Here is a 20,660-nt window from a genome sequence, read left to right on the forward strand (position 1 = left end):
TATTTATTTGGGCCCTTTCCAGGGAGAGCCGAGTTAGGATTTCACGGCTGTGACTTTGGGCAAGTCACCGAGCCCCTCAGCCCTGGTTTCCCCACCTGTGAAATGGGGAGATGACCAGGCCCCACTTCGGGGCTTCGGGAGGATGGACCCGAGGGGAGGAAGGTCATTCTGTCGGCTCCCAGGCACTGAAGGCTGGGTAGTTACAGGCCAGAGTGCGCAGGAAAATGCCCTGACAGATTGTACCCCTTCTAACGTCTAGAAAGAACTTGTACCAAGCCGTCGCCCTCGAAACGACCCTGTTCAGACCACCCCGAAGTACCGGCTTCGAACCTGGAGAACAAGCAGCCGGAGGGTCCCCCTTCTGCAGCCTCCCTTTCTCTGACTCGCCCCCAGGCGGCAGCCCAGCCTCCCTCAGCGGCCCAGCCTCCCTCAGCGGCCCAGCCTCCCTCAGGGGCTGCCCCCCAGGCCGAGCCTGGGCCCCCGGGGCGGGAGGAGGGAATGGCCGCCGCCCCGACGGACGTGCCCGCGGCCTCCTCTGTGAAAGCGCGCATGCAGAGACTGGCGCAGCAGCGTCGCGGCTGGGAGGGAGACGGTACGTGTGCCCCCAGGGGCTGCTCTTCCTGCTGTGCTGCCTGTGCCGCTGTCCAGCCGCAGGTGGGGAGGGGGCCGGGCCAGGAGGCGGCGGAAGTGCTCTGTGCTCCAGGGGCCGGCTTCCCCCTGCCCGTGCCCTGGGCTGCGGGGGACTTCAGAGGTCACCGTGGGCATGCCCAGAACCTGAGGGCGTCTTGTCCAGCCCCCGAATGTCAGAGCTGGGAGAAGGGAGGGCTAGCGGCCTGACCCCGCGGGGCCGCCGTGACCCCTGGAGGGCTGAGCACCCTCCCTGCCACCTCCTGCCCGGGGGAGGGGACGCCAGCTGGCTTCCCTGGGGCTTGGAGGTTGCTGGGCAGAAGCCAGGCGGGCATCGGGCTTCAGGTCAGCCAGCGGCTTCCAGTCCCGCCTCCCTGCAGGGCTCCTGTGCGGGTTGGGCCGGAGGGGGGAGAAGGGGGGCACGAGAGGATGCCGGCAGGGAAGGTGCTTCAGGGGCAGAGGGGGCCGGACAGCCGGCAGGGTCCGCAGGAAGTGACTTATGGGGCCAGTGTTAGCAAAGCGAAGCTCCACGCCTCCTTGTGGGACATGTGTGCGCACACGGGCGCGGCAGAACAGCTAATGTGTGCAGTGTGTGTGCCAGAGCCGCTACATGTGCGCACACGTGTGTGACAGAACAGTTCCAGGACAGGCAATGGCTCCTGGCGGGGGCCTTCACCTCCCGTGCTCTCTCTCCCCTTCAGACGCCACCCTCGAGCCCCCTGGCCCGGCCCCCGCCCCCCCGGCTCCTCAGGCGCCCCCCACCACCGCCCCTGCCGCTACCCCCATCGGGAGGAGGGGCCGCTTGGCTGACCTGGCTGCCACCATTTGTTCCTGGGAAGATGACCTCAGCCGCCCATCTGCCAAGGCCGGCCGTGGCCAAGAGCAGCCTGGTACAACTTGTTTGTCCCCAGTTTCCTCCTCCACGGGAGCATCTGCTCACATCAATAGCGGCTCTGTCGGCCAGAGAGCCCCCGGCTGCTCCCGCCTGGGCTCCGCGGCGACGACGGCCGGCTCCGGGGCCGGCTCGCGGGAGGCCTCTCAGGGCCGGGCGCCGGCGGCTCGTGGCAGCCCTCAGGTGAGCACGCCTAGGTGGGTGGGGGGCCCAGGGCGCCCATTGGGAGGTTGGTAAGGGGGGCGCCAGACGGGGGGAGCGTGGGAAGCTCTGAGATGGAGGGGGCGCTTGGTGGGACCCCGAGCCCCCTGAGTGATGACTCGGCTGGACCAAGCAGGGTCCCGGGAAGGCCGCTTCCCAAGGCAGCATCCCAGGAGTGTCAAGGGGGCACCATTCCCTCTGGGGCCCGTGGGTGGCAGCCCCTCGCTGAAGGACACAGGGGGGGCCTCGGCTCCCACAGGGCCCGGGCCAAGCCTCAGCTGGGCCTGCTCTTTCAGAAAGCTGCTCCTCCCCCGGCGAAATCCCACACGAGTCCCCCGAGGAGCCCTTCAGGAGGGAAGGGGCAGAAGTCAGAGCCGCTCCCTCAAAAGCCGGACAGCCTCGCGCCACAGAGAGAGCCCGGGAAGTCCGGCCTCAGCTCCACCCTCGCCCAGCCCAGGCAGGGCCCAGGGGCCCGGGGGCCTCCCCCGAAGGATCAGCCGGTGACTCCAGGTGATGCTTTGGGCCGGGACGGGGTTGTGGGGGCATGTCTGGTCACACTTGAGGGATTGTTGGGGGCCTTAGTGAGTGGTTTGCAAAGGAGGGTCAGAAGTCCCTGTTAACCCTGGCTGAGACCCCCACGGGGGGTTGGGCTGCTCTGGGGAGAGGATCAGCTTCCGCACCGGAGGTGTGGGGCCCGCTCCCCAAGGGGAGCCAGTCTGCAGCAGGGCCCTCCTGTCCAGTAGTTCTCGGACCGGCCTTCGGGGTGGGCAGTGAGCTCGTGTGTGTGTGTGTGTGTGTGTGTGTGTGTGTGTGTAGATGGGTTCCCCACATCGCAGGAGCAGAGATGGGGCCAGCAGGCGGGCCCAGTTCTGCTTGCACGGCCGCTGTCTGACCAGTCGATGCTGCTTTAGGCCCTTCACTGAGGCCGGGAAGGGCTTGGGTCGAGGGGAGACGCCCCATTGGTGTCCGCCGGGCCACCTCGTGTCATGTGACCAGGAGCCCTGTGGTTTGGGGGCCAGCTGGGATGTTGTCGGAGGGAGCTCGGAGAGGGGGTTGTGAGAAGTTTTCTCCCCCGTTTGTGGGGCTTGGGATCCTCGGCCTTCGCAGGTGGGGAGCAGGGCTGGGGTGCTGACCCCGGTGTCCTGCTGTGCATCTCTAGGGGGATCCGGCATCAAGCCTTTCCTGGAGCGCTTTGGCGAGCGTTGCCAGGAGCGTGGCAGAGCGAGCCCCGCGGCGCCGACCCCGCCTCGCGCTCCCCTCGTCACCCCCAACACCAAGGCCCTCCAGGAGCGGCTCCTGAGGCAGAACGCGGCCTCGTCCTCCAGCACCCTCAGCCAGCAGCTCAAGCAGGTGGGCCTGTGGGGGCCCGGGGGGGAGAGGAGGGGAGCGGTCACCCCAAGGCTGTGGGGCTCACTCTGTCCACTGGGCATCTAGGAGCGCCAGAGGGAGCTCGCCTGTCTTCGGGGCCGTCTGGACAAGGGCAACCTGTGGACGTCGGAGCGAGGGGAAGTCTCCAGGAATAAGCAGCCAGAAGCCAGAGAGGTGAGAGGAAATTCAGGGCGTCGAGCCTTACCCTGACTCGGTGGTGGGTGGACCGTGGCCCTGCACGCGCCCAACTTCCGCCCGCGGCGTCCAGCGGTGGCGAGCTGCTCTCCACATTCACATCGGCGGGACGGCCCACAGAGGCCGGGCCGGGGCCCTTGGGCTCACTCACTGTTCCACCTCATTCCGCAGGACGGCCCCTGTCAGGATGATTTGCCGGGAAAGCCTCAGGCGGATTGTGATAAGGACCAGGCCCCAGGCTCTCCGACGCCCGTGAAGCCTCCCAGCGCCCAGCCCGCGGGTGAGCTTGTTTTGGGAACGGGCCCGGGGGCGTCCGGAAGGGCCCTGGAGGGGGTGGCTCCGGGCAGTGTGGGGGGAGGGGGGCCGGCCGAGCTAGGAGTTGCGGGGTTTGGGACCATCTGCCCACATTTAATCTGCTGCTACTGCTGGGCGAGGACCCCAAGTTGCATCCGTCGTGATGTCCTCGAATGGGCCCAGAGTCTGCAGGAGGGGTGCAGCTGAGCGGGAAGCTGCCTTGGAGCCCCCCAGAAGCAGGTGGAGAGGTGACCCCAAAGGCCCCCTGCCTCAGCTGTGGGGGATGGGCAGGGGCTGCGAGACCGGCCCAAGCTGCTTTGTGGGCGCAGGTGCCCGCGGGCACTGTATGCGATGGAGGCATCCCGGGTGAGTGGGGCCTAAGAGACAGAGGCACCGGGCCGGCCTGAGGGGCCCCCAAAATGTGCCACGGCTCCTGAGGGAGCTTCTCAGGGGCAGAGCAGGAAAGCTGCCGGCCTTTCCACTGTGCTCGGGGCATCGTCTGTGCCTGCCCGGCTCCGGGATACATGGAGCCAGGGCTGCCATGGCCAGCAGGGCACCAAGATAGGCAGCAGAAAAGATGCCCAGGCAGGCTAGAATGGGAAATGTGCCAAGAGGGGTCTGGAAGCCAGCATGGGCCAAGCCCTGAAGGTGGCGGGAACAAGGAAGGCCCGGGCGCCGGTGAGCACTGCCAGGCCCTCACCGGGGGGGCTCCATCGACGTTGTTGTTCCTCGGCAGCTCCCGCCAGTTCCCCTCCCCCACTGAAGCTGCACTCAAGCACCCGCCCTCTCAGGGTCTGCTGCCTGGGCATTCTCTGCCCGCCCTCAGAAGCAGCGTAATGAGGACAAGGCCTCCATGGGGAGGCTCCATTCCTCCTCCTCCCCCCCTTTATCACCTAGGTCAGGACAGTCCCTGCCCCCAGGCCCCCCACGCTCTGCTCCTTGCCAAGGTCCAGAGGCTGTTCTGACTGTCCCTGGGGTGGTCTTGGGCTTCTGACCCTGTCACGGCGCCCGGTTGTTCCCGGGCTGAACCTTTCTGGGTTCTCTTCCATCCTGGAGCCAGTGTGCCCGTGGGGGTGAGGCTGACAGCTCTCCGCCCTTTCTAGGCCATACTGAGAGCAACATGACCACATCGAGCCCCTTGAGAATTACTCTGTTCTTGGAGGAAAAATCTCCAAAAGTTGCGCTGGACCCCAAGGTGGAGCAGCAGACAGGTGGGCTGCCCCATCCCCCCTTGGGCAGGTGACGGCGGGCTCCTGGACTGTGCCAGCATCTCTTGGGGGGAGGGTGGGGAGTACTCGTGGTCAGTGCCGAGGGCTGCTGGGAATGTCCCACTGGGGCCCGCCCCCCCCCCACCGCAGCCCAGCCCAGCAGCTGCCCAAAGGAGAAGAGGGGGTCCCGGCCCGGGGCATGTCCAGAAGCTGGGTCCCCTGGAAGAAGGAGCCCCCACCCCTGCCTGGCTCCCCACCCGCCCCTGCCCGGCCCCGCCAGCCGTGCTTTCTTTTGGGAGGCCGGGAGGCGCCGGCCCCGGGAATGGGGACGATGAGGAGATTCTCAACAGCCCCAGGTATTTAAAATTTAGCGGGCCCCTGGGAGGGAGAATGGGCCTGGCGGGAGGGCAGGAAGCCGGAGCCCGGCGCCCTGAAATTTCCCATGTCCCTCGCGTGGCGGGCAATGGGGGAGTGGGTGAGGGAGGGGGAGGGGGGTCAGCTCCCTTTCTCAAAGCATACCCTGAGGGTTTGAAAGGGGGAGAGGGGGAGGGGGAATTGGGAGCGGGTTTTCCTTTTTCCCATGGCCCCTGCATGGGGTTGGGGGTAGGGGTTGAGTACCCGGGGGTCCAGTCAGGGGGGTTCTTGTGTCCCCGCTTTTTCGGTATTTGTTCCGCCCGTTTGGGGTGAAAAGGCGGGGGAGGGGGGAAACCAGGGGGAAGTTTAGAGGACCCTTGCGGGGAGTTTGAGGCAGAAAGGCTTGGAGATGCTCCCAAGGGAGGGCGAGATTCCCCGGGGAAGTGGGGGCTAATGGGGGGGGGGGGCCCTGGGGGGGGGGGTGGGAAGGGGTGTAGTTGGGGTTTTGCTTGGGGTTTTCGGCCCTTTCCGGGGGCCCGGTCCCTTTTCCTTCCCGTTTGGGTTTTGGTCCCGCCATTCCCCCTTTGGCCCGTGTTTGGTCCCCTTTTTTCCCCATTTTTTGTTTCCGGTTTCCCCCTTTTTCCCCGGCCCTTCCTTCCCCCGGCCTGCCCGCCCATTTGGCCCTTGTCCCTGCCCCGGGTCTGGGGCCAAGAGGGGGTTTGGGCCCGGGTGGGATTCCCACCTTGTTGAGAGGGGGGTGTGATTTTGTTTTTCCCAAAGCGGAACCCTACGTTTAGAGGTTAAGAGATGAACCCTGATAAAGAGGTGGGTTGCAGAGGGGTCCCTGTTGGAAGAGAGAAGAAACCCCGTCCCGGTGAAATAAGCAGAAGTTTTAGGCGGTTTTTTCTGGGGAGGAGGAGGAGGGGGAATTTAGGGGGGGGGGTGGGAGGAATGCCCCGGGGACGGGTCATGTCCTAGAGAGGGAGGGGAGTAGCCCTGTAGGAGGGATTTTTGGGGTACGCGGGAGGGGGGGTTTGCCTTGGGGGTAGTTGAGGAGAGGGGAGGGGGGAGGGAGGTGTTTGGTGTGTTGCATGGGACCCATGTTTGGGGAGGGGGGGTGGAAGTTTTGTTAGGGGAAAGTTGGTGTAAGGGAGTCCCTCCCTGATTGATTTGGGAGTGAACAACGGATCAATTGCAGAGGAGGTGATTATCAGGCCAGGGTCTGAAGCTGGATGGGGGCAGGGGGGTCTGGAAAGGCGGGAAGCGAGAGACTGCTCCTGATCGCAAGTAGGCAGGAGCGTGGTTGGGGTGGGCATGGGCGGAGGGGGGTGGCGGGCATGGGGGGGACACAGGTGGGCACAAGTGGGCTCTCAGGCACGGTGGGCACAGGCGGGCAGGTGCAGCAAGCACAGGCAGGCCCCAAGATGCCACCAGAAGCAGAAGCGTCTCTTCTCTCTGGCCACTCTGAATTGTTCCCATCTGGAGGATGGGTAAGTTGGGCCTTTCAAGGGTAGTGCTGGGGCCAAGCCTGCCTGGTGCTCCTGAGCCGGGGTGCCAGGCCCAATGCCGCCGAGGGAGGAGCTGCCCCGGGGGCAAGAAACGGACAGTTGGGGACATAACCTGGTCTCACAGGAGAAGAGGGGGCCCCCTGGCAAAGTTGAATAAATGGGGAGGGGCCAGGCCCAGGGCCGCCCAATCCGGGTGAGTCGCCGCCAGAGGCTCCAGTTCCGGCCCGGCCGCCTCTGGCACTTTGTGTGTGACCCAGCTCAGGGGGAGGTTTCAATGGCTGTCCTCCCGGAGGGTCTGGGCTGCGGGAAGTACCTGGGCAGGTGAAGGGCTCGCCCCAAAGCTGCCCATTGGGGGTAACGGGCGGCCCGGCTCACCTCTCCCTGGACTTGAGTCCGGGTCCCCAGGGGGCCTGAGGGGCCAGGCCTCCTCCGAGCTGGGGCCAGGGGGCCATTGGCCGTTGGGTCCCGTTTGGGCCCACAGCTCAGTGTGGTTCTCAGCGAGTTGGGAAGATCCTTGTGAGGCTGGCCCTTTGCCTCGGGGGGCTCACTACCCTTTGGTCAATGACTGAAGCAGGTCATTTGCTGGGGAGGCGTCGCCCTCTTTGTGGAAAACTAGCGTTTAACCCTGTGTGTCCCCCGGCCTTCACTGGACCCGCTTGGCAGCTGGAGGCCGAGGGGCCGAAGGGAGGGTGCCCGGGGGCCGCCCGGGGCCTTGGGAGCCGGGCTCTCATTTCTGGCTTCCCACAGAAGCTACGAATTACTACTTAATTATGCTGAAGGCTGGAGCCGAGAACATGGTCGCGACGCCTCTGGCGAGCACTGCAGACTCCCTCACGGGGGACGCACTGACCTTCACCACCACATTCACTCTGTAAGTGCCAGGGCCTGGTTCTGGCCCCCGGGGAAGGGGAGGGGGGCAGGGACTCCTGGCGGGGCTGAGGCCCTAGCCCAAAAGCAGAGAATTCTCCTGTGTCTGTCCTCCTCAAGCTCTAGTCTGGCTCTGTCCACGACCCTCCCCTACCCAGTCAGCCCCAGCAGGAGGAGGCCCCCAAACCTGCCGGGAGTGGGGGCCGCCCTGGGCAGGACCTTCTTGGTCTGATGGCCACAAAGGTGCCGTGCGGCGCTTGGGCCCTGGAAGGTGCTGGGCCACCCCCTGCTGTCCCACCTTTGTCCTGGCCCTGGGGGAGAGCCCAGAGTCCAGCCATGCCTCCATCCCGGTCGCTTGTGAGTCAGGACATTGCCCCAATGTCATTGGTCCTCCCTGAAAGCAGGAGGAGCGGCGGGAGGCCCCTGCAGCCCCTCCCCTGCAGCCCCCCACCCTGCTCCTTACAGCCTTTCTCTGGCTCTCACCACATGAGGTCCCTTTGTGATCTCCAGGGTCAGCCCTCTGGCTCCAGCCATGGAGTTCTGCCACTCCCTCTTTCCTTCAGGTCACAGCACCCTCCTGTGAAGGTGGTGGGGGGGTCACTTTTTCTGATCCCTCTGGCTCCCGGCCCAGGGGGCGGGCAGCACGAGCCAGGCCGTTCTTTGGCCAGGTGCCTCCTCCCAGAGATCTGGGGCTCCCGGGCCTGCACACACCGGCAAGCCCTTGGGGGCCCGCAGGAGCGGCACAGGGGGTGGGTGGGGGCGCCGGCTTCCTTGCCCTCGGCTTTCCCGGCCGGCTGAAGGAACCGGGCGCTGACACTCGCCTTCTTCCAGGCAGGACGTGTCCAACGACTTTGAGATCAACATCGAAGTTTACAGTTTGGTGAGTGTTGTCGGGTTCCGCCTCCTGGACCTCCCTGCTCCCCCATGCTGGAAGCCGAGAGGCCGCTCCTGCCGGGCCTGGGGTCAGTGGGGGGTCCCCTGGTGCCGGCCTCGGCCTCCCTCTCGCTCGCCCCGGGGCTCCCCCAGGGCCTACATTCATGGTAGTGTTTTTGTACAGGTGCAAAGGAAAGCTTTCCTGGGGTCTGAGAAGAAGAGAAAGGCATCGAAGGCCAAGGTAAGGAACCCATGGTGAGAAAGGATCGGCAGAGGTGTAGGTCTAGGGTGCCCTTTTCAAAGCCAGGTCACCTCCATGGAGACCCCCATTCACACCCAGCCAGCTCCTCACATCTCCCAGCATATACGGACCCCAGCGTACATACCCATTCCCTCACCCCCTGACTCACACACATGTGCACGGACAGACGCAAACACACCCCTCACGCTGGGCTGGAACGGGGGGGAAGGGGGGAGAGGAGGGGGTGGCGAGCCAGATCCCCCAGAGAACCTGCTTGTCTGGGATGTCATGTTCCGGGTTGGGACCCCACTGGGTTGCTTGGGTCAGTGTGACAAGGAAGCCAAAGGTCAAAGGTGGAGACCCAAGTCCAGGCTCTGCATGGACAAGGGACCCTGTGACCTCTGCTCCTGGCAGTGGGGTGAGGTCGGGGCCTTGTGCGGGAGCTCTCGGGGGAGGAGGATTGGGGGCTTGAACCCTTAAGGCACGTGCCCTCCCCCATGCCCAGAGGCGCCTCCATGCGCCTGAGCTGCAGCTTGCTTCCCTCCTAGGCCATCACTCCGAAGCGGCTCCTGACATCCATCACCACCGTAAGTAGCCCCAATTTCGTCCTCTTTGGGAATGGGGGCAGAGGCTCTGGGCATGACGGGCTTAGCCTGGGGGGTCTCAAACCTGGAATGAAAAGGAGGTTTCCTGTGGTGCTCGTGCCTGGAGCAGCCTCCACAGGTCTCGTCACCCGGCCTCTTGACACACTCCTTTTGATTTGCCAAAGAAAGGAAATCATCAATGTTTCCTTGTTTCTTTTCTAGAAAAGCAGTCTCCACTCTTCGGGTGAGTTGGCCGGGTGGGGCTAAGAAAGGATGGACCTTGAGAATGCAGCAAGCGAGGGGCCAGGGGAGGGGGAGGTTGGGGGTCCCTCCCGGCTCCTCCCGTGCTCGCTTCCCACGCCGACTGGTGTCTCCTCTCCATAGTGATGGCGAGTCCGGGGGGCCTCCATGCCGTGCGCACCAGCAACTTCGTCCTCGTGGGCTCTCACACCCTTTCCCTGGCCTCCGTAGGGAACACCAAATTTGCCCTGGACAAGGTAATCTGATGCTGGGTGGGAAAAGTTGGGCTGAGGTCACTTCTGCTGCTCCTAAAGGCCAATCCAAAGGAGTTTTAGGGATTTTTCACCGCTTCCAAACAAGGCCGCCTTAACCGTCTGCGGTGGAAAAGTGTCACGTCTTAGCTGGGCTCTGTGTCAGCCTGTGAGTCGGGTTTGAGTTTGATCCTTTGAAATGTCTGACAGAAGAGTGTGCGAATGAAGCCCTCGAGTCTCCTGAGCGAGCTCCTCGGGTTCCGCCTTCCCATCTGTCACTGGGCGAGGGCATCCCGAGGGGTAATTCAGGCCACTCGCTCACGGAGCTCATGTTGGGGATGAAGTCGTCGGAGTTTTAACGTCGTGTTTTCTGACTGGAGGGACCGCTGTGTCCGAGCTCTTAGCTGCGCTTGGGGTCGCTCGCCGAGTTATCGAGGCCCGAGCTCCCGCGGCTCCAGCCGTGACGGAGCTACGCCAAGCGCATCGTAATATCGAGTCTCCCCGGGGACGGGGCGGGCGAGGGAGCCTTCTGCCGGTTGCGGCCTTGGCAGGTTGACATTAAAATAGAAAATTTTCCTTTCACAATTTTTAATAAAGGCTTTCCCTAATGTTGAAGACCTCAGAGATGAAGCCTTTTAACAATGCAGTTAACTCAGTTACTTTAACAAATAGCAGTGATCCTGGTATTTCTTTTCTTTTATTTTCACATTTTAGATAAATTATGATGTAAAAGAGCGCGAGCTCCTGGGTTATATGTTCCAGCACAAGGTTGCTATATTTAATTTGCTTAAAACTAATAAGCGCAAAGAAAGGGCCCCAACCTAACTCTCGGCTGCATGCACATGGTACTAACCTGTTACTCTTAAAAATTAAGAAGCTGATTCCTAACCTTCTGACCATCCCTCTCTCTGGACTTGGGGAAGAGGTTCCTTCCAGCTGTCAGCTTTTCCTCCTGCATGCTTGGGCGTCGGGCTTTCTGTCCTCCTGCCGGGCGGCCTCTGTCTCCTTCTGGCAAACCCCCAAATCTGCAGTCATTGAAAGTTCCCGAGCGAGAGAAGAATTGACTTTTCCAGAGTTTGGTCTCTTACGAGGGCCTGCCGTGACGTCTTTGGGACACCCACGGACACCCTCTCGCGTGCACGCGCCGATTGGGCCCCTGGGTGTGTGGGCCCGGGGAAGGCGCCGTGGGCGCGGGCGCGGTGGGCATTTGGGGCCGCTCGGTGGAGGGCGTGGAGATGGCCGGCGTCCGGCTCCCTGACTCGCAGTTGTTCGGCTGTTTCAGCCGTGTCTGACTCTGACCCGCTTTGGGGTCTTTCTGACATTAGTGGCGGCCTTTGCCGTTTCCTCATTTTATGGAGGAGGAAACTCGGGCAGTGACTTGCCCAGGGTCCCAAAGTAAGTGAGCCTGAGGCTGGATTTGCATCTGGGCCGCCAGGCTGTCTCACGGTCCAGGGCAGCGCCCCCTAGCTGCCAGACTCGCAGGGGCTGTTAACGGCTCAGTGCCTGGCTGTTTGCCAAGAAGGCCCCCGAGGGTCGCAGAGTCAGACCTCAAAAAGCAGGAGCGGCGCGGTGGCCGGCAGCTGGCACGCGTGGCCTTTTGCGTTTCCTAGTGAGACCCCCCTGACCGAATGTTGTTACAGATGGGGGGGGAGGCCCAGGGCCCCCCTCGGGGCTCCTGCTGAGGAGAGGGACCCCAGTCCTGCCGGCAGTGATGGGGGCCCATTCCTGGCCCCCAGGCAGGATAAAAGCAGTGGTGCCGGGATGTGTTAGTGGGGCAGTCCAGATGTCTCAGTCTGTTCTGGGATCCTTTCCTGCACTCTGTGTGGCCCCAGTACCTGTCCATGGGGGGCAGGGGACCCGCCTCCAGGAAGGGGGGGGGGGGGGGGGGGGGGGGGGGGGGTGGGCAGTGGCTCTCCCTGGCGGAGACGGGCTGCAGGAGAGGGAGAAACGGCCAAGGTCGGCACAGAGGAAGGGAGGGTGGGGGGGGCGCACAGGGCGCTGGCCCTGGGGGGCCAGCCAGGGGTGGGGAGCCTCCCACAGGCGGGGCCCCTGCGGTTTTGCCGGGTCTGTATCGGGGGGGTCGGTTTGATCCTGGGGGGGCGCGGCTGCGATGATGGTTGATGGGGCCTGGAGGCGCCGCCTCTGAGGTCTGGGACGCGGCCGTTGCCCGCTTGTTTCTGGGGGCCCGAGAGCGGCCGTCCTGGAGGGGAGGCGCTCCCCGGGCAGAGCGCAGCCGGCGGTTGGGGCCGGGTCCTCGGGCGGCCGCCCTGCCTGGAGGGGCACCCTGGGGACTCCCTTCTGTCTGGCGGCCCCCGCGGCCTGGCTCTCGGGCCGCGTTCCCATCGGGAGCCGGCGTTCCCCGTCGGGCGTCGGTGCTTTTCTTCAGGGAGATCGGCGATCGCTTGTTACCGGGTACCTGGGCAGAGCTTGCCGCCGGCCCCTCTCCTCCAGACGCCCCTTGTGCCGTCTCGGCCGCACTGACCCCACCGGGAAGTTGGGGGTCCCCCGAGGCCGCCCGCCCCCCGCGCTCTCGGCCCGGCGGGCGGCTTCCTAGAGCGGCCTTTCTTCCCACAGGTGCCCTTCTTGTGCCCTCTGGAGGGTCACATTTACTTAAACATCAAGTGCCAGGTGAACTCTTTCGTGGAGGAGAAGGGCTTTCTGGTGAGTGGGACCTTCTAGAAAGTGGGAAGGGCTCGGATGCGGCTGTTAAGGAAAGCGGCCGGAGGCGGGGTGGGCGGGGCCCCGGGGTCATCCTCCCGCCCCACGGGGGCTCCCCAAATAGGAAGCCAGGCTGGCCCTGAGGGACTTCGGGAGGGAGCAGGGGGCGGGGCGCCCCTGGGGGGGAGGGACCCGGGCTCCCAGAAAGCTCTCCTCTATTTGTGGTTACTCGGGGGTCCAGCAGGTGGCGCCAGACGTGCTTTGAAATCCCATTTTCAGACTGGGCCCCAGTTAAGCATTTAAAGCCGGTTTCCAGTTGGTTTGGGGGGAGAGATCTGCACCGTTAGCAAGGGGGCGTGGCTTGGCGGCCCCGCCCACGCTTTAGAGTCACCTCCCTCCTGACCTTCAATGTGCGGAGTCCTTTTAAAGGGGAGCCTCCCAGGCCGGCCCCGCCCCCTATACACATGTGCGTCCCACGTGTGCGTGTCCATGTGTGCACGTGGGTGTCCCGGGTGTGCCCGGGCGTGTGTCCTGGACATCCCGGGCTGCACCTAGGTACTGCTTCCCGGGGCGGCCCCCCAGACCCCGGGACAGCCCCCGACCCGGGACGGCCCCAGACCCGGGACCTCCCCCCGGCCCGGGGACGCCCCTCAGACCCGGGGACCCCAGGCCCGGGGACGGCCCGACCCGGGGACGGCCCCAGACCCGGGGACGCCTCCCCCGCCCCGGGGACGCCCCTCAGACCCCGGGGACGGCCCCAGACCCGGGGACCCCCCGACCCGGGGCGGCCCCGGACCGGGGACGGCCTCCCCGCCCGGGGACGGCCCCTCAGACCCGGGGACGCCCCAGACCCGGGGACCCCCCCGACCCGGGACGCCTCCCAGACCCCCAGACCCGGGGACAGCCCCAGACCCGGGGACGCCTCCCAGACCCGGGGACAGCCCCCCCAGACCCGGGGACAGGCCCCAACCCCCAGACCCGGGGACGCCCCCCAGACCCGGGGACGGCCCCTGCCCGGCCCAAGCGCAGACTCGGTCGGGTCTCCCCGCTCCCTGCTCCCATGCTCCTTTGCGCCCGCTCCCTGAGCCGCCCCATTTTCCCAGACCATCTTTGAGGACGTGAGCGGCTTCGGAGCCTGGCACCGACGCTGGTGCGTTCTTGCCGGAAACTGCATCTCCTACTGGACCTACCCGGACGACGAGAAACGAAAGGTAACGGAGGCTGGGGGGGGGGGAGGGGCAGGCGTGGGGTGGGGGACCCGGAGCTTCCTCACACACAGGGGCCCCAACCTGCTTCAGCGCGCAGCGCCCCCTTCTGGAGATGCTCGAAACTCCTCAGGGAGCCTGGCGTCTTGGGCCGAGGCCGCCCCTCCCCCTCCTGGCTCTCGCACAGGGTGGCTCAGGGGACCCAGCTTGGGAGCCCCGTGGGGGCGTCACTGAGGGGCCGAGCCCGACGCCCCACCCCCACCCCCCATCACATTCTGGCTTGGGCCTCTGCATTCTCAGAGTGGCCCCCCCTCTCCCTGGGCAGCAGCGGGCGCCCACTGCTCCACTTGGAGCTCAGGAGGGGCACAGGCCTGTGTTAGGCCCTCATGGGCACTCTCTGGCCAGAGAACGGTCACGAGATGGCGCCAGTTCTCGGTTTTTTAGAACTTCATCATCAGTGGTTTAAGGAAATAAATGTGCCCAGCGGCATTCTGGGGGATTTAAAACGGGTTTTTGTTTTTAAGACCCCTCTAGGGAGGATAAACTTGGCCAATTGTACCAGCCGCCAGATAGAGCCGGCCAACGGGAGTTCTGTGCCAGCGCCACATTAGATTAATCACCCGTGCGACCCGCCAGAAGATGACAAGGAGACTCTGGTCAGCCAGTGCAGAGACACGCTCTGTGTCACCAAGTAAGTGGCGCCCAGACAGCCCTGGCCAGTGGGAGCAACTTCTGTGCGCCTGCTGCAGGGGCACCTGCTGTGGAGGCACCTACTGTGCACCTGCTGCGGGGTGTCTGCTGTGGGGCACTTACTGTGGGCCTTGCTCAGGTTGGTGTAATGGGAGCAGCCTTGTGGGGCCCGGGTTGGGGGGAGTCGGGGAAGCAGAATGGTGAGTGTGGAAGGACACCCTGTCCCGGGTCAGGGGGCAAAGGCCTACTGACAGGCTCTGGGTTCTCCCCTCAGGAACTGGCTGTCAGCTGACACAAAGAGGAACGAGACCTGTGGATGCGGAAGCTGAACCAGGTCCTTGTGGACATCCGCCTCTGGCAGCCCGACGCCTGCTACAAGCCCGTGGGCAAGGCCTGAGCCCTGCAGGGGGTGGGCCCGGCATGGGCTGGAGCTCTGTGCATGCAGCCCCTTCACTACTAACCCTCTTCTGGCCGCCCCAGCAGCGGGGCGGGCCTGGCACGGGGCACGCTGCCCCCTTCCCAGCCTCCCTCTTCTGGTCAGTCCCAAGTCTTGTTTTAAAGTCTCCGTGTTTGATTGTCCCCTTTTCCGAGTGGGGGGAGGGCAGATGAGCACGGAGGCTTCCGGAGGCCCCTGCTCAGCCTCCTCCTGCAGTGGAAGCTTGTGCTCAGGGTCACGCCAAGATTTTAAGGGATTCAGAGCTTTTTCCGGACTCCTCCTGCGGCTCTGTGCAGCTACCCTCCCACAGGGACAGTGTGGAAGCACTGGGAGGCTGCAGGGGCCGAGTGTGGGCTTTCCGTCCCTCACACCCTGCGGGGCCGGCTGCACGGGGCCTCTCGGCCTGGGCTCTGCACGGCTCCAGCCCCCACTGCCCTGGGTGACACTCCGGGCAGGGAGTGGTGTAAAGTAAGTCACTTTGATGAAGCTGCTCTGGACTAATGCTTGCCTTGCCAAAGGTTTACCTCCTCCCAGCCTCCAATGGCGGCGTCTGCCCGCTCAGAACCGTTTGTCTGGGGCCGGAAAAGATCCTGGAGATGCTGGGAAGCGGGCGTTCTGCTGGGCGCCATCTTGGGTAGACTTGGGATCTCTTCTGAATCTTAAAGCTGTTGGTTCCCACTTAAAAACACTAATTGCCGCCATTGTTTTCTTGTTCTATGATAGTATTTCTTTGGAAATCTTTTTTCTCAAATATATATATATCTTAAAATATATTTTATGTATTTACCCAAATAAATGCTTGTAAATAATCTGGTTGAATTGGTTATTCTTCATGGCACCCATAATGCATAGCGAGTGGGGCTGTGTGGCCGGGTGGGGAGCCAGCACTGCTCTCCCTTTACCTGCAGGCCCTCTCTGAGCCTGGGGCCTCAGCCTGAACAAAAGTCCTCCTGACAGTCCGTCCTCGTGGTCATGTGCTTCGTGAGCCTGAGCGTACTGGACACGCCATTGTGGCCCATGGGCACAGAACCAAGGCTGGTGCCCTTCCCTGCTTACATCGCCTGTGGGGACAGATCCGTGGACACCCCTCAGCCAGTGGGCATTTGGGGGCAGCAGATCTTAGAAGGCTCATGGTCAAGTCCTTCCTGTGTGATCCTGGAGCATCATTGACCTGGACCCCCTGGAAGAGTGCCTGTGGTAACACAGGCGGACGTGGCTCTCCCCTCCCCCAATCTGCACAATCTGAGACAAGCTGTACGTGTACAATCATTTTAGACATCTCCATTTTAGTTGTGTGGGAAAAAATCAGATCCCACGGGAACAAGTACAAGGAAGGAAAAGCCAAAAAAGGTGAAAGGGCGTTCTGACCCTCCTTCATTCTCTGTAGTTGTCTCTGGATGTGGAGGGCGAGTGCTGGCGGGAGCCTGTGGGAAGTGTCCTGAATGGGCCCGTAGTCGAGAGCCGTGGCCCTCGGGGTCAGTCGGTGCGTGACCTTGCTGTTGCTGTGGGCAATTCTGCTCTGCTCACTTCGCTCGGCGTCAGTTATGCCAGTCCAGGCGTTTCTGGAATCGTCGTTTCTCCCGGAGTGCTGCTGTTCCCGTTACATTCCGCTCCCCTAACTTCTCCAGCCCTTCCCCAGCTGACGGACATTCCCTCAGTTCCCATTTCTTCCCGGCTTTCCTCTGGGTCTTGCCATTAGCCCAAGGGTTCCACTAGGGGGTCATGAACTATGAAATTCCTTTATTGGATCGTAACTTTTCAACTAAAAAAAAAGTTGTTTTATTTACAGATCGGCGCTCTCCTCTCCAGTCCCCCCTTAACCCCCACCCCCAAGGAAAAAGCAAACCTCACTACTAATGGAGAAAGCAGGAAAAACTTGCATGAACCAAATTCCCACTTGGGCCACTTCCAAATGAATCTGCTCCAATCTGGGCTGGCGGGGGTGGTGGGAGGGGGCCGAATCGTCCTGCCTTCCTTGTGCCGATTGTGGGGACCCTCCACGGCACGCTGAGACACCAAAGAAAGGGGCTCCCCCGGCTTGGCTATCGATGGGTTCTATCAGGCTACATGGGGAGTTTGCTTACAGAGGCCAGTCCCGGACAGCAGCAGGGCGAAGGTTCCTGCAGTGGGCCCGGGCCGGGCCGGCTCTCACCCAGAAGCCAGGAAGGCTCAGCCTTTGGCAGGGCAAGATCTTCAATAGATTAAGTGGGGGAAGGACCGATGAGCTGAGGAGAGCAAAGGGTCACGATGAGGAAGGAGAAGGAGGGGCTTGGAAAGTGAGCGGTCAAGGTGAAGAACAGGGTGAGGGGTCACAAGGCAGAGGGGAGGACACAAGAAAGGTCATGTCCCAAAGGGCTCAGGCTGAAGCCTGCTGCAGCTACAGGAGGAGCCAGAGTGGGACCGTGAGCAACAACCCTCGGAAGGTCTTGCTCTGCCAAACCTCATCCCTGATCCCTCCCACCATCCTCTGTCTTTGCTCTGATTACGACCTCCAGAGGGGGCTGCAAGAAAAGAAATGCTCCCCAGCTGATGCAAGTTCGGCTGAATCAAGTAGACTATAGCCGGGCAAGGCCGCCTCACCCCCCCCTCACCCCCACCCCCAATGACTGGGAAGGAAATGGCAAGCGCTCCAGGATCTTCGCCAGAAATCCCAAATGGGACCCCGAGGAATCAGACACATGGAACAATGACAACAGAATGGACTCGCTGTCCCTGGCGGCCTTCCTAACCTTGTCCCTCCCTCTCCTTCCCCCCTTCCTCCACCCCGTCAGTCAGAACTTGGCTTGTGTCACTGCGACAGCCATTTTCTCAGGTCTGCGAGAGCCTTCGGCCACGATCTTCACCTGCACAGGTGGCCCTTCTCCTTGTACAGACGATCTCGTTTTCAAGTGTCTGACCTTCATTTTGGGGACCTTATTTGGGGTTTGGGGGCAAAGATCCCAGAGCGGTTGGCCGTTTCCTTCTCCAGGTCATTTTGCAGGTGAGGAAACTGAGGCACACAGGGTGAAGTGACTTGCCGGGGGTCCCACAGTAAGTGTCTGAGGCTGGATTTGAACTCATGAAAACGAGTCTCCCTGACTCTGTGCACTGTGGTGCCCCTGGCTGCCATCTGTCATCCCAGATTTTGTTTTCTTCCTCTTTACTCCTGCTCCCCAACTGCCATCCTCAAAAGCTGGCATCCATCCCTTTGAGCTGTCCTCCAGGGACCATCTTTTGGGGGGGGACAGAGGGAGAAATGAGAAAGGTGCCCACCACGGGGGCTTCCGCTTCTTTCTATTAACAATGTCTTCAACTTCCTCCTTCAACCGGAGCGCTCCCCAAAGCAAGTCTCTTGCTTGTTGAACCGAATGGCCTTTTCTGGGTTCTTGTCCCCACTGCCCCCCTGCTCTCCCTAGGCCCCGTGGCTCTGCTCCGACAGTCCTGTCTGACACTTCTTGGCCGGGCCTGGGTCACAGCACGTTCTGCCCCCGATGATCTCACCGGCTCCCCTGCTCTGGTCACGTACCCCCAACATCCCTGTGGAGCTCCCATCTTGTATCTTCCCCAGCCTTTGGGGTCCTCGAGCTGGATGCCTGATGGACTCCAGAACAACTCTCCTGTAACCCAACTTCCCTATCACTGTCGAGGGGGCCCTTCTTTTTATCCCCCAAGCTCACAGCCTAGATGTCCCCACTCTCCCTCACCTTAGGCAATGGGGGACTCTGCTTTCACCACACCCTGTGCGATTTCTGTCTCTGCCCTCGGGGTCCATGTCCTCTTTGTAAGGGAGTGAGCAGCATATTTCCTCAGGAGCCCCCCAGAAGGATGACCGATAACTGCACGGGTTAGTGTTTTAAATCTTTCAGTTATTTGTCTTTACCCTATTGTTCCTCGCTTTACTGCAACAGTTTATACAACACTCCCCATGCTGGAAAATGTCCCATATTCACCCAATATCTTCAGAGAGTAGCTTCCTTTAAAAAAACCCCAAACAAGTATTTTTTCCCCAATCAATGTAAAGTAAAACATATTAATTTTTTATGAGATTTTAAATTCCAAATTTCTCCCCTTCTTCTCATACCTCCCCAAGACAGCAAGGGATCCAGTATGTGTCTAACGTCCTCTTGACATTTCATCGGGTCTTTGACGTGTTCTTAGATTTCTCACTTTATGTTAGTTAAAATACAAGTCGAAAATACAAGACCCGAATTACTCCGAAATCATTGTTGCAGACGATAAATTTACTATCAATTTAATAATAACAACAGATGCTCAATAATGTTCTCAGCAACAATGTGGTTAAGAACCTTAAGTCTTATTTCAAGATAATATCAGTAAGACAAACGGAGTGAGATACGATGCTAGCAGTCGGTTACAGTCAGAAATTTATGGTGTGCACGGCACGGACAGTAAAGTCCCAGAGCTTAATGACATGGAACCGTTCTCCTTGGGGCAGGTTGTGCCGGGGCACCTGCAAGAAGCTCGGGGGGCAGTTGAAGAGAGCAGGGAAGCTCAGAAATCTTCAGGTCTTCAAAACTTAGAGCTCGAGAATCTCTGATTTAGCTCGGAGCCTCTGTTCTCTGAGGATGCTCTGGGTGCTCCCGGCTTCCAGCTTTGAGGGAAGTTGGCCCCTTATGGGCTGTCTCAGGAAAAGCCAGGAGAGGAGCCAGCAGTCTCCAACATAGCCTCACCCCCAGATTTCTGCACTAGAGACCTAGGGAAACCTAGCTTTGGATGAGATCTAGAACACACATATGGATACCAATACCGAAAATACTTTCTCTCTCCCCCTCCCTTCCTTCCCTCCTCTCTTTCCTCTCTTCCTTTGTCTCTTTCTCTCTCTGAGTCTCTCTCTTCTTTCTTTTCTCTCTCTCTCTCCATCTCTTTTTCTCTGTCTCTCTCTCCATCTCTTTTTCTCTCTCTGTCTCTGTCTCTTTGTCTCTCTCTGTCTCTTTCTCGTCTTTCTTTTCTCTCTGTCTCTCTCCATCTCTTTCTCTCTGTCTCTTTCTCGTCTTTCTTTTCTCTTTCTCTCCATCTCTTTTTCTTTCTGTCTCTTTCTCGTCTTTTCTCTCTGTCTCTCTCCATCTCTTTTTCTCTCTCTGTCTCTGTCTCTCCACTTTTCTCTTCTCTCTCTCCGTCTCTTTTCTCTCTGTCTCTCTCCATTTCTTTTTCTCTCTCTGTCTCTGTCTCTCTCTCCGTCTCTTTCTATCTCTCTCTCCGTCTCTTTCTCTCTGTCTCTCTCTCCATCTCTTTCTCTCTGTCTCTCTCTCCATCTCTTTCTCTCCATCTCTTTTTCTTTCTGTCTCTTTCTCGTCTTTTCTCTCTGTCTCTCTCCATCTCTTTTTCTCTCTGTCTCTGTCTCTCTCTCCGTCTCTTTCTCTCTATCTCTCTCTCCGTCTCTTTTTCTCTGTCTCTCTCTCCTCTCTTTCTCTCTGTCTCTCTCTCCATCTATTTTTCTCTCTGTCTCTCTCTCCATCTCTTTCTCTCCGTCTCTCTCTCCATCTCTTTCTCTCCATCTCTTTTTCTTTCTGTCTCTTTCCGTCTTTTCTCTCTGTCTCTCTCCATCTCTTTTTCTCTCTCTGTCTCTGTCTCTCTCTCCATCTCTTTCTCTCTGTCTCTCTCTCCGTCTCTTTTTCTCTGTCTCTCTCTCCATCTCTTTTTCTCTCTGTCTCATTCTCGTCTTTTTTTTTCTGTCTCATCTCTCTCTTCTTTCTTCTCTCCGTCTCTTTTTTTCTCTCGGTCTCTCTCTCTCTCCTCTCTTTTTCGTCCTTTTTCTTCCTCCCTGCCCTGTCCTGTCCTCTCTTGGAGCCCCCTTTGGGGACTCTGCACTATCCCACGTTCCCTCCTCTCCTTTCTCTGATTTTCGGCTGTTTGGACAATGGGTGTCGGGTATTCCCGGGCTCCGGCCCGGGCTGGTGTGTGGCGGGAACCCTGGGATGTAAAGCCTCGGTCCTCACTCCCTCAATGAATGAGACCACAGGGAGCCTGA

The 20,660-nt window shown here is 61.0% G+C and overlaps 1 protein-coding gene across 1 annotated transcript; it reads left to right on the plus strand.

Annotated features, from left to right (window-relative positions):
• Window positions 1-252: 252 nt before the first annotated feature.
• ANLN (anillin actin binding protein) lies at window positions 253-14,799 on the plus strand (the record flags this gene model as incomplete). The annotated part of the gene is given in 18 exon segments (XM_031936740.1): window positions 253-592; window positions 1,329-1,702; window positions 2,017-2,230; window positions 2,880-3,070; window positions 3,155-3,262; window positions 3,455-3,563; window positions 4,681-4,788; window positions 7,311-7,518; window positions 8,346-8,394; window positions 8,572-8,628; window positions 9,177-9,215; window positions 9,435-9,456; window positions 9,597-9,709; window positions 12,278-12,364; window positions 13,465-13,572; window positions 14,091-14,257; window positions 14,531-14,547; window positions 14,550-14,799. Coding segments are annotated over 18 exon segments (2,415 nt in total), but the record flags the coding sequence as incomplete, so codon positions are not given.
• Between the last annotated feature and the right edge of the window lie 5,861 nt (window positions 14,800-20,660).

The sequence above is a fragment of the Sarcophilus harrisii genome, chromosome 1 (assembly GCF_902635505.1).
Source record: "Sarcophilus harrisii chromosome 1, mSarHar1.11, whole genome shotgun sequence".
Lineage (NCBI taxonomy): Eukaryota > Metazoa > Chordata > Mammalia > Dasyuromorphia > Dasyuridae > Sarcophilus > Sarcophilus harrisii.